The sequence below is a fragment of the Nansenia antarctica genome, assembly GCF_963989245.1.
Source record: "Nansenia antarctica genome assembly, chromosome: 13".
Taxonomy (NCBI): Eukaryota; Metazoa; Chordata; class Actinopteri; order Argentiniformes; family Microstomatidae; genus Nansenia; species Nansenia antarctica.
Window position 1 is genome coordinate 9,504,362 of NC_137683.1, and position 12,792 is coordinate 9,517,153.

Sequence of the window (12,792 nt, forward strand, 5' to 3'; positions counted from 1 at the left end):
TGCTTTTTAGTCTAGGATTAGGCTTAAGCCTTGTCTGTGAAACCGGCCCACAGAGATAGTCATAGATTCATAATTGCAACACATAGGCTAGCCAGATAGATACACAAAAAACGTTGCCTTTTCATGTATACAAGCAATACATAGGTTATTGTTCACATAAGCTCTGTCCAGTTCCCACAATATAGCCTTGTTTTGCACTCTTTCCCTGTTCCACGAGCACGTCCCAACACTGTTGGCCCTGTTATGCCACGTGGACCATTTATATCTGCTCCAATTGTCAAACAGCCATGTCCCACACATGCCGAAATGTCATTCAGATGTGTATCCTTACATGTCATGGGGATAGTGGAGTGAATAGTGAATTGGACTGGTGATCGGAAGGTTGTGAGGTTAAACCCTGCCTGACACAACACCAGTAGTGTGCCCTTGAGAACTAAAGCCCTAAATGACTCCAGGGGGAATGTCCCTGTAAGTAGCTTTTGGATTAAAAGCGTTTGCTAAAATGGCAAATTCTATTCTATTCATATCAAAAAATGGACACAACATTTGCATTTTGTATTTATTATAGTCTTACTAGACACACCAACATTTAAGACTATGCAATGCATAATTGGCCATGAAAAGTGCTCCCACAACGATGGCACTTGCTGCTTTCTGCAGGCTGTGAGAAGCTCTAAAAACAGAGTCGTGACTCGTGAGAGCCTCGGGGACGGGGTGCGTTCTTAAACACGCTCCGGAAATCTGATCAGCACTCACGGAATGCCTTTCGTCCAATCAAACGACTCGGTCGCTCTATGACGTCGAACCCAGTGTGCGCTCCGGCGAATTGACGAACGCAACACCCTCGATCTCATAACGCAACGCGCGTTGCATTGTGGGACGCCGGTCCTGCCATGACATTGGTAGCAGCTGTGTGACTCCAAGGAGTGTGTGAGCTGGACTCCGACACAGTTGCTAGGTGATTTAGGTATTTATCAGACTTTAATTTATTTATTTTAAAACATGTGATGAGTTAACTCCCCACGTATGTGATCTAGGCTCTGTTAAACATTCATGTTCACTGTTAACTCACAGACAGAGGTGAGAACAGTGACAGGCATGCTAACGTGTAGCTAATGTGCTGCTAGCATGTGGGGTTACTGTTACTCACCCTCTCCTTCCTGTCTAGCTAATAACATTGTGTGTTTTACATGCATATACATGCTTATTATTAAGGATATAATTGCTTATTATGGAGGTTGTTTGACTTAGCAATGCAGCAAGCTAGTTATGTAGCAGTATTGCTAGCTACTGTTCTGTCCAATGTCAATACGTGATGTTAGAATTATAAGGTTCCATCTCCATTTTTGGTCAAAATGTAGTTTTTTTACATAACCTGATCCATTAGGTGTTTATTAATGCCTGTGTGGTGTTATTTTTTTAAATGTTGACAATTTTGAGTTAGTAATTCATAAAATACAAAGGTTCCATCTCACAAAACATAATGGAATGTAAACACTTTGACGCTCAATATCTCTGAACTGCCCTAAACGGAGATAGAACCTTATCATTCTAAGCTCACGAATATTCAATAGAGACACTCTGTCTATGGATGCTTCTCCATGTGAGCCAGGCAGCTTGTTCTAACCTCACTGTACTGTAACAGGTTTTCCTAGAGGATCAAGGTAGGACTGTCCCTGTCACGATGGGTGCCTCTATGTCCAGTCCTACCCCGACTGTCAAGGCAGAGGCGGTGTTTGTCCCTCCACCTTTTGGTGTTGGTGTGGCACCCCCCCAGGGCTGTCCCATGCACCAGGAACCAGTCAAAGGTACGTTCCGTCTCCTTCCAGCTCCACCTGATCATGGAAAAACTCTCTCTTACCTTCGTCCTGTTGTGAGGTTTCTCATGTCATGAGTGGCGTTGTTTGGGATGACCTGTTGGTCACGTCTCTCTCGCTCTCTCTGTTAAGAATGTAGGCTAACATGAAAGTATTCACCTTGTCATATTTGTACAGGTATACTGTATTGTTAAAGCCTCATTTGATTCAGTCTGTTTGACCTTTCTTGCACAAACTCAACAGTTATTTTCACATAGTGAAGGAGAGAGAATAGCTCCCCCATCAACTGTTCTAATAAGGATCTCTCCCTGTCCTAAGTTGCCCCTCCAGCAGAGTGTCCCATGCACCAGGCTGCTGAGACGCCCAAGCCTGAAGAGACGACCAAGCCTGAAGCACCAGTGCACCAGGAACGAGCTTATGAGTTTGTGCAGTGTCCGATGAAGGCTGGCGTTGGCCAACAAGGGCAGACCGACATTGACCCCACTAACATGGTAGGCACTTATATGCTTTGGTGTACCTCAGTGCAATGTAGGGATGGACGGTTTCCAAAAAACAACCACGGTTTTTCGGTTAACCGGGAAGCTACTATCCAAATTAGATGTAGCTATGACATCTTTATACTTGTCCGCAATTGATTTGGATTTACTGGGATAGTGTTACAATGTCGTAATGACCGGTTATTTCCCTCCATCATCTTTTGCAGGAAGTGAATGTTTTAGTTTGGTTACTTAAGACACAGGATATCAAGTTTCAGGATCATTTTGTGACAGCAACATCTGATATTATGTCCATGCTGTGTTGTCTAGATGCCCCCACCCAACCAGGTTCCTTCCCCCGACCAGCCTTTTGCTCTGCCGGTGAAGAGGGAGGAGTCCAACATCCCCCGCGCTGGGACAGGCAAGAACTGGGTCTACCCCTCCGAGCAGATGTTCTGGAACGCCATGCTTAGGAAGGGGTATGTCTACTTTGAGCAATACATTGGTAAATACTTTAACACTAGAACAGCCGTGCCTTTTTACCTACTAAAAGAGCCGCTTCGAGGGTCAACCCCCTCTTTAAAATGTAAATCTGCTATGGCTGGCTTGTAAATTAGCCTGCTTCCTACACAGAAAAACTGCAAAATAGCTTCATACTAGCTTATCCTGATGTGATATTGAAAATGTAAGGATACTGGGTGGTGGAAGGCACATATCTAGGAAAAGCCATGAAAGGAGGGTCCTGAAATTGTATTGAGTTTAAAGATATGACATGTTTTTTTACTCACCGGGGTCAAATGACCCCTCATGGCTAATCTATGGGTCTTAGAGGTCAAAGGTTGGACTCTATACAAATCCGTTTTTTCCACAGTACACCACTCAGCCTTTTAATCCCCTGAAACCGAACTACTCATTTACTCTGTCCTTCTGGAAATCTGTCTGCAGTTGGCGCTGGAGGGAGGATGACCTCGCACCTCATGACATGAGCAACATCATCAAGATCCACAACACGAACAACGAGCAGGCCTGGCAGGAGATCCTCAAGTGGGAGGCCCTCCACGGCAAGTGAGTCAGGTCATGAGATCACACACCCATAACCCATCTCAGCCCCAGATCTCTTACCAGATCTACTATGCAACATAAACAATGTATGTCATTCTTTCTCAACTCTCCTATTGTTCTTTTTGAATCGTCTTTCTTTAGGGAGTGTCCGTGCGGTCCGTCCCTGAAAAGGTTCGGCGGCAAAGCCAAGGAGTTCTCCCCGAGGGCCAGGATGCGTCACTGGATGGGGTGAGAGAGAGAACTGTTGCTACTGCAGGGTTCCCACGGGTCCTTGAAATCCTTGAAAGTTTGTGAATTTGAGAAAAAGAAATCAAGGTCTTAAAAGTTTTTGAAAATAGACATGGGTCATTGAAAGTGCTTGAATGCCCCCCTCTCTCTCTCTCTCTCTCTAAAAAATAATAATATATATTTAAAAAAATAAATACATTTTTTACTTAGCTCGTCTTAGTTCTGTCTCAAACTATGCCGTGTTGGGTCCTTGAATTTGAGGGAATTGAGTCTCGAAGGTCCTTGAAAGTCCTTGAAAGGAACCCTGTCTATGAAATGCTACTATACAATACAGGCCATAATACAAAAGGCCCAAATGACATTCCTTCAGTTGTAAATGTGTTGATGGCTTTACAAGGTTTAGAGTTAGTAAGTGTAACATATCAACATTTTGGTTTCAAAACGTCGTATCTTTCTCCAGATACGAGTTACCCTTCGACCGGCACGACTGGATCATCGACCGCTGTGGAAAGGAAGTGCGCTACGTGATCGATTACTACGACGGAGAGATCAACAAGGACACCTATGAGTTTTCCATTCTGGATGTCCGTCCAGCGTTTGACTCTATGGATGCAGTCTGGGACAGGATGAAAGTGGCTTGGTGGCGCTGGACCTCATAAAAGCGACACACAGAGACTGCGTAGGCATATGTGTTCTTGACAAAACGACATTTTCCAACATTTCATCTTTGACGAAGATGTCAAAACTAGATGACCCATGCAGACTGTCAACAATAAGTGTATCAGAACATTACTGTCATATACCAGCTTCAGCATCATATTGATTTGCGAGTGTGATGTGTCGGAGGTGATTCATTTCTAGATTGTAGGGCAACTCTGGTGCTGGCCACATGCACTCAATCCGTAGATGGCTTGTTTAAGGGTTTGCTGCTGGTGGGGTTCTCTGGTTCTATCCTCTCAGCCTTGGTGTGACTTTGCTATTATTGCACAGAATGTTATGAATGAAAGTGAGAGGCAGGAGAGAAAATCTATTTTTTAAAGGATCAGGAAGGATGGCATTATAAGGGTAGTAGGACATTGCACCTCCCCCCGCCCCCCTTCTCTCCCGTTTACTTTGGTCAGTACGGTCTGTGTTTTGGGTATTGGCATGTGGGTGGGGCTTAAGACTTAAAGTCATCATTTACTGTCAGTGCAACTGTCTGAAATGACTTAATGTATTTTAGTTTGCATGATACAAAAAGGTCAATCTAATTCTGTGAAACATTTCCTCTAATTGTCTTCTCATTGCAAAGCGGTTCCACTCTGTAAACCATTGAATGTGCTTCTTTAGCTTCACAAGGACAAGACACCGGGCTTTGTATTGTGCATTGATTGACTATTAAAGGCTATTTTAGGCTATGGTTTTATTCATTGTTAGGGATAGGTTGATGTGTGTGAGTGTATAGCACCTTCTACTGTCCCGGAAGGTGTTATTGTTTTGTTTTTCTAAAATGATTTTATCCCTGATAAACCAAAGTACCATTAAACGTGGTACTGCTGGCTCTGAAACAGTCTGTCCTGTCTTGTTTGGTGTTGTCCTGTAAGATTGTGTCCACTAGATGGCGGTGTCCCCACTATTGCGGTAATAAAGTGTAAAATAGTATTATTGTTCTCAGTGTTAATTCACAACTTTACCTTCAAAATATTGATGATTTTTGAAAATGGATAGAGTAGAATAGATAGTATAGATAGAGTAGATGGTATGGATAGAGTAGATAGTATGGGTAGGGTAGATGGTATGGATAGGGTAGATTGTATGGGCAGCCAAGGTTGTAATGACAGAGATAGGGAGAGCAGAGGGTTCACTTCCGTCCACAGTCTTCACTGCTGGGAGACACTAGGAGGGTTGTGGACATGTTTGCAAATTGTCCTTATTGGTTTCATCGTGTGGAGGGTCTAACAATCTCTTCGCTGCACAGGATGATACATGTTAGCCTAACAATATATATAAAACATTTAAAAAATGTTTTTAGGGAGAGTGCACTGCTACGCGCATGCACAGTCTGATGAGATCCTCTGCTTTCGGGAATAATTGTTAATACACAATACATACATACATACATATACATACATACATATACATACATACATACATACACATACATACATGGTTTTGTTTGAGGTCAGGGTGAGGTTGAGTTTTGCAGGCCCAGTGTGACCCCTTAGTCACGTTTCTTTGATGTTGTATTGAAAAATGACATAAATAAACTAAATAATAAAAAAATAAAACAATTCTCACTTCAAATCTTCACTCTACATGTATAAATCATTATCATTTTGAAGGTTCAATTGTGAATTAACATAGAGAACAGTTTATTTTGTTTGCACTACATTCACCTATTAGCTGGGACAGTTGCAATCTAGTGGACATAATCTGGTACTCACACTGTATAATGGGACATTAGACACACAACTTCAATGACTAATACCTTTAGACAGCTTAACCAGAAATACATTACATAGTATGGAGAAACAAAACTCCCAAGCCACAGGTTTCTATTACAATGTTATAACAGTTCTAGGGATGAACAGCAGGGGGCGCAATATCTTCATGAAGATTCTCACCATCTCACTCAACAGGTGAAACCTATCCATTACACTTAGATATCACACTTAACAGCAACACATTCTAGGGAATTGAGTCTAGCTGAGACGGATATTATATCCCGTGTGACAAACAATCAAAGGTTCCCCAGGAATTTGGTTGAAACGTTTTCGGAGCCAATGTCTCAGAGATGCTCAGAGAATGAGACAAAATGCTGCCCTTAACACTGTATATTGCTTTTCATGGCTAAATACATCCTAAAACAAATTCTCTGGGGTTAGAACATGTCTTTTTATCACTGATATCAAGAACTACAACTGAACATAGCGCTGCTCTTGGTGTCAGAATATATACTGCACTCTGTGATGATACATTGTGATGTTAGAATTATAAGGTTCTATCTCCATTTTTGGTCAGAATTTTGTTTTTTTTACATAATCTGATCCATTAGGTGTTTATTAATGCCTGTGTGGTGTTATTTTTAAAATGTTGATTTTGTTGTTGTTAGTAATTCATAAAATACAAAGGTTTCATCTCACAAAACATAATGGAATGTAAAAAACTTTAACGCTCAATATCTCTGAACTAAACCTAAACGGAGATAGAACCTTATCATTCTAAGCTCACGACACGGCATCTTCACAGTAAATAACACATCTCTTTAATGATATGCACAGTATCTGTGGTGGGATAGTGTCTTGAAAAGGGTTTCCAAAGCAGCTGCTTCTGATGGGAACACTGATGTCTCAGTAAAGACATGGGGAAAGAGGGATGTACATAAACAGATAGATAAAGCTTTGGGAGTAAAGGAGTGTTGGTTGGTGTTACTGAGTGGGTGTGGGAAGCTCGGATCACACCCCTGTTGGCTCAATACTTGGGAGCTTTCCTGTTTGTTTGTCTTTTGCCGTGCGGCCCACTACTATACCCACTCAGACCACGAAGCCTACGTATGTGGCTGTGTGTTCCAGTGCGTTGTGTTGTTCCTTGTTTTTCATTTCCCACAAGTTCAGGTGGAAGGTGTGTGTGTGGGGGGGGGATTGTATCTGCCTGTTGTTGTTTTACCTACAGGGATGTGACCTTACCAACAATCATGGGAGCTTCACTGCTTGAATCTCGATACTACCCCCCCCCCCCCCACACACACACACACACCCCCCCCTCCCTCACTCCACCTTAACCGTGCACCAACAACATCCCACAGCAGCACGTGGAGCCTCAGTACATCTGCTAAACGACTTGTGTGCACGATTCTGTACATTCCGGCGTCTGCCTGGCAGGGTGTCAGATAATTCCTGCACGAAGCAGACGTACTAACAGCCCGTGGCATTTGTGTAAATGGAGGATTTTGTTTTGTTGTCTTATCTGGTCCGGCCCAGTCTGTATTTACATACCAAAGGTGCTGTTCTGTTCTGTGTGCTTCATGATAATGCCTCGTTGTCCACATGTCACTACTGTGTTATTATTTGTGTTTCTCTGTGCTGATCATTATGTTGTTTGTGTGTCTGTGTTGTTTGTGTGTTATGTTGTTTGTGTGTGTCTGTGCATGTGCACGTCTGTGCCTGTGTGTGTGTGTGTGTGTGTGTACATGCATTTGTGTGGGTGCTTTTTGGTTTATTAAGTTATCATGAGTCTTTGAATCAGTGTATTGAAATTGAACCAACGTTGGTGTTCAAATGTTAAAACGTTTGCTAGTGTCAGCAAATTGGATCGATTCCATCCTATAACAGCATTGATGGACAGATGGGTACATGCACACATTAGTTTAGAGGTTAATCTGGACAATCTTAGGTTCTGACTTAGCAAATTGCTAAACTGAAAATCAAATCTAGGAACCAATAACTTAAAACATAGATACACATTTTCTCTATGGTAAACACGTGAAATCCGATATAATGTTTGCATATTTATCTTCAAAGGAAGACAGACATTCATATCAGTGAGACAATAAATCAGATTGCAAAACCAAGTGAATACAAGGAAGGACTGATGATGTACTTTGATTCAATAATTATTGCTAAATGACCCCAACTCTCAATCTTAATTCTTCTAGGCCTGCTGTACGTGTCCTTCTTCACATAGAACATTGAATAATAATGACAGTTTACTCTGCTGCCTGTTGTCTTCATTTGCATCTAAGTAGTATTTTTCTCTTGTTCCCCTCACTCTCACATACAGTGAGAAAAACACCACTTGTGTTAATAGAGGGAAATGATTTGGCTGATTATTGTAGTGTACGGCACACATTAGCTTCAATAAAGCACTTCGAGAGAAAAATCTGCGAATGCACAGTGGGAAGCCGAACCAATCAAGGGAATTTTTGTGTTGTTGCAAATTACAGTGAAATTGGATTGGCTAATTCTCCTTCACTTAGCAACTAAAGGAAATAACTGTGTCTTTCTGAATCTGCATTGTAGTAGGAGGGTAATTATGAACTAAGCCAGAGACTTGAACACTTGCATTAGCTCCCAGGCCTAGTCTAATATGGAGGTTTTAGCTCAGTGGGCTAACACAGTCTAGAGACACAAAGGGAGACCAACTGTCCAATACCCTGTACAGTGAGTCACAGCATGTTGTCCTATAGTTTTGTGTGTGGGCATAGTCCCAGAGACAGAGAATAACATCCACTTTACAATACTGGGGTCCTGCAATCTATATTAGTTGTCCATACTCTAATTTACAGTCTTATTGCTCTACTGCCCATTTCCGTCATTTTCTTTTTAAACTATTTTGCTTATATAGTGTTGTTTATTACATACCGTACATACATATTATTATTATTGTTTTATTATTATTATATTGCTGTCTGTGTCTTTATATCTTATGCACCAACCACACCAAGTCAATTTCCTGTATGTGCGAATATACTTGACAATAAAAATCGTTCTGATTCGGATTCTGTAGCGCAGCGACATCCCTTATCTGTTGTTGACTCTGTAGGGGGACTCGATGGAGTTGTGAGATTAGGTGAAGGCTCTACCTGTGATGTGATGTTACACGGAGGCTGCAGCTGGGTTGCACAACCTCCACAGACAATCAGCCACTCACACTGCCAGGGTCAGAAGGCCTGACAGCAACGTGCAACAGCTCAGTCCAGAAGGGACACAAAGGGAGACCAACTGTCCACAACAGCCAGAGCATGGGTCACAGGGAGAAACTAGAGGAGGAAGACATGTTATTGGTTACTAGACAGAAGGAAAAATAATCCTTACCAGACCAACTGTCCACCACAGCAACCAGACAATGTCATAGAAGATGGGGTGGGGAAAAGGTAAGAGAGTGTAAAGCATTTGAAACAGGCTGGGTACTAAGAAGGAGACATGACTGGAGATACATGATGTAGATATGTAGAGCAACAGTACAATACCTGGCAAGAGGGAGAACACAATAGAACTGCATCTAAATACTCTAGTCTTGTTCAGCCTGATGACCCAGTGATGACAATGACTGGGTCAGTACCGTTTTCACCAGTCTGCACCATTTTAAACAGCGGCCCTCAGATCTCTACCCCTGCGGCCATGTTTCTTCATGAAGTTGAGCTCTGCTATGTTAACATCAAGCTACAAAGGCAGTGAATTCCCTCACCGTGTTTAATTTATGCACTCTCTAGAAGAGCCTGGAGGCTTTTAAATACTTAAGGATCCGGGCCTGGACCTCACACTGTCAGTTTGTCATGACAGGGACATTTCTGCAGGTTATGGTTTTTTAAAATATATCTCTGGATTTTTAGGCACAATTCCTCGTCTCTGTTTCTAATAAATGTCATTCAAAGTTGCTTCCTCTTTCTTTCGTTCTCTCTCTTTTCTTTTATCTCACACCCTCACACCCTCACACACACACACACACACACACACACACACACACACACACACACACATATGTTTTTTTTAAATATATCTCTGGATTTTTAGGCACAATTCCTCGTCTCTGTTTCTAATAAATGTCATTCAAAGTTGCTTCCTCTTTCTTTCGTTCTCTCTCTTTTCTTTTATCTCACACCCTCACACCCTCACACACGCTCACAAACTCACACACAACAATATTGGATTACTTCACGTCCTTTCTTAATTAAACATACAGTATTTTGTTGGGGAACAGTTTGTCAGATAGAGAGACAGACGACGCGCGAGAGAGAGAAAGTAAGAGAGTCGAAATGAAAATGAGAGAGAGAGAGAGAGAGAGAGAGAGAGGGAGGGAGAGAGAGATAGAGAGAGAGAGAAAGAGAGAGAGAGAGAGGGAGGGAGAGATAGAGAGAGAGACAGAGAGAGAGAGAGGCAGAGAGAGAGAGAGAGAGAGACAGAGAGAGAGAGAGAGAGAGACAGATACAGAGACAGAGAGAGAGAGAGAGAGAGACAGACAGACAGAGAGAGAGAGAGAGAGACAGAGAGAGAGAGACAGAGACAGAGACAGAGAGAAAGAGAGAGAAAGAGAGAGAGAGAGAGAGACAGCATCAGGTTGAGGGTTTCATGCCTCTGTTGAGACGTAATCAGTCCGGTTCCAATTTGTGCGTTCAGCTTATCGCACAACAGGGAGCAATGGGGCTTTGACTTTTATGGTGTAGTCAACTGGCAAACGGAGAGATCGGTTTGGCGCCGCCATTGTTTTTTAATAAGATCTGATGGAAACAGGAGTCAGATAAGCGAACGGGGGATACCAGTCTGTGCACATAATTACTTTCCATAGAGCACCCTATTCCTCTCCCCTAAATTGGATCAATGCTACAGCCTTCCTTCCCCCTGACGATGTACACAATCTCTTTAGTTTTACGAGAAGCCCTTTTAATATCACCTGGCTATCAGAGAGAAAACGAGAGAAAGAGATAGTGGGTTGGGGTGGAGGCAGTGGCGGACTCAGGCTGTTTGAAGGGCAGGGAGGGCGAAAAGAAAAAAAGGGCACCTACTGCACAACATGGGACCCCATCAGTGCACATGGTCAAGTTTAGACCATTGGAAGGGCAGCCAATAGGGCACATCCTCTCATTTTGCCACTCAAAAGGGCACTTTAGTGCGACGTTTTTCAACTGTGGGGCACATGGTCAAGTTTAGACCATTGGAGGAGCACCAATAGGGTACGTCCTCTAATTTTCGCCACTCAAAAGGGCATTTTCGCCACTCAAAAGGGCACTTAAGAGAGACGTTTTTCAACCGTGGGGGCACCAGGAGGGGCGGTCGCCCCCCCTGCCCCCCCCTGAGTCCGCCAGTGGGCGGAGGGAGGGATGGACGGTAGAGGCATAAGGACGGCTCCGAGTTTGATTTACAAAAACGATTTGAGATGAAAATTCATCAGCGTAGCTTCTGTGTCCCCCCCCCCCCCCTTGGTCCAATTATTTGTGGTACCTCTGACCCCCGATTTTCTGTCCATGCTAGAGTTATGGGAGGCGTGTTCAGAAACGTCCCATTGCATCATCGTTAGCGTTGTTAGCTGTTGAACTGGAAACTACTTGCCTTACAAACACTAATTACTTCTTAGATTAGTAGCAGAACCAATTAAAAAAGAGCACCCCCCCCCCTCCCCTCCCCCGCCCCAGACTGTGCAAAAACTTAGTACATGTGTAACAACTTCTGATTATCAGATGATTATATCCAATTATACCCTGTGGTGAGTCAGACAGACTTACCTGTATACGGAGAGGCTCAGACTAGATTCATCATGTTGAGAGGTAACCCTCCTGACCTCTTAGATTAGACGGGCACCTGGTCAAGTGGTGTTCCTCTGCCTGTGTTGCCATAGGCAGAGAGATACCAGACTGAGGTGGAACAGCAGTGTTCATGTGATACATGAGAGCGCAAGGGAGGGAGGATGTGTACCAGTTGTTACTGGGGAGAGAAGAGACAGATGGATGGTTGGATGGATGGATGGATAGTTGACAGGATATCATTGTCTCCTCTCTGACTCTCTGTGAAGCCTTCTTTTTCACTTTCTTTCTGTTTTATGTCCTTTTCTCTATCTTTCTCTCTTTCTCTCGCTCTCTTACTTCGTTTCCTACCTTTTTAACTTGGGATAAAATGTGGCGCAGGTTTAGTGTACATTTAAAGATGGAGCACACAACATAACCAGTTCATGACATGATTGTTCTGATTCCCACAGGTTTCATTGACTGTGTGTGTGTGTGTGTGTGTGTGTGTGTGTGTGTGTGTGTGAGTATGTGTGTGTGTGTAAGAGTGTGTGTGTGTGTGTGTGTGCGCGCGTGTGTGCGCACGTGTGGCATGTGAGCCATGTGTGCTGTGTGTTGTATAAATGATGGTAATTACGACGTAGATAAATGGCCACCCTGCAGAGAGGCAGCGTGGGACGTTCTGTGAAACAGTGGGTATGCTGTGCACATGCAGATATCCCATTATTACCACTGCACAGCACAGGCACACTCTCTCAGAACCGGAGAATCTGGGAATGTGAATTCATGTCTAATACTTACTGACGAATCATGTCAGTGCTTTATTATGTACATGTGCATACGCAGTGTTAGAAGGGTGAGTACAGTGAGCTGACTCCAGCCTCACTGGGGAGCTGACCATGGTCCTGAAGACCTCACCACCACCACGTGCCAACGTACATAAACGCTGTTGTTTTTTTGTAATAGAACATCTCTTTTGAGTCATTTGAGTTCATCTGTTAGAAATTAAAACACC

General features: G+C 43.2%; 1 protein-coding gene across 1 annotated transcript; it reads left to right on the top strand.

The window, feature by feature from the left end:
- The first annotated feature begins 935 nt into the window (after window positions 1–935).
- Window positions 936–5,332, top strand: hccsb (holocytochrome c synthase b). Its single transcript, XM_080544279.1, has 7 exons — window positions 936–967; window positions 1,646–1,808; window positions 2,136–2,308; window positions 2,624–2,772; window positions 3,239–3,358; window positions 3,497–3,583; window positions 4,044–5,332. The coding sequence occupies exons 2-7, from the start codon at window positions 1,685–1,687 to the stop codon at window positions 4,240–4,242; spliced, it is 852 nt and encodes a 283-aa protein (XP_080400405.1). The 5' UTR covers window positions 936–967; window positions 1,646–1,684; the 3' UTR covers window positions 4,243–5,332.
- Window positions 5,333–12,792: the final 7,460 nt, after the last annotated feature.

Excerpts from the sequence above, each read along its gene's own strand:
- hccsb (XM_080544279.1), top strand. The coding sequence starts at position 1,685 with ATGGGTGCCTCTATGTCCAGTCCTACCCCGACTGTCAAGGCAGAGGCG. Across the intron at positions 1,809-2,135 it reads GCACCAGGAACCAGTCAAAG|TTGCCCCTCCAGCAGAGTGT; the intron begins GTACGTTCCGTC and ends CCCTGTCCTAAG. Across the intron at positions 2,309-2,623 it reads ACATTGACCCCACTAACATG|ATGCCCCCACCCAACCAGGT; the intron begins GTAGGCACTTAT and ends TGTGTTGTCTAG.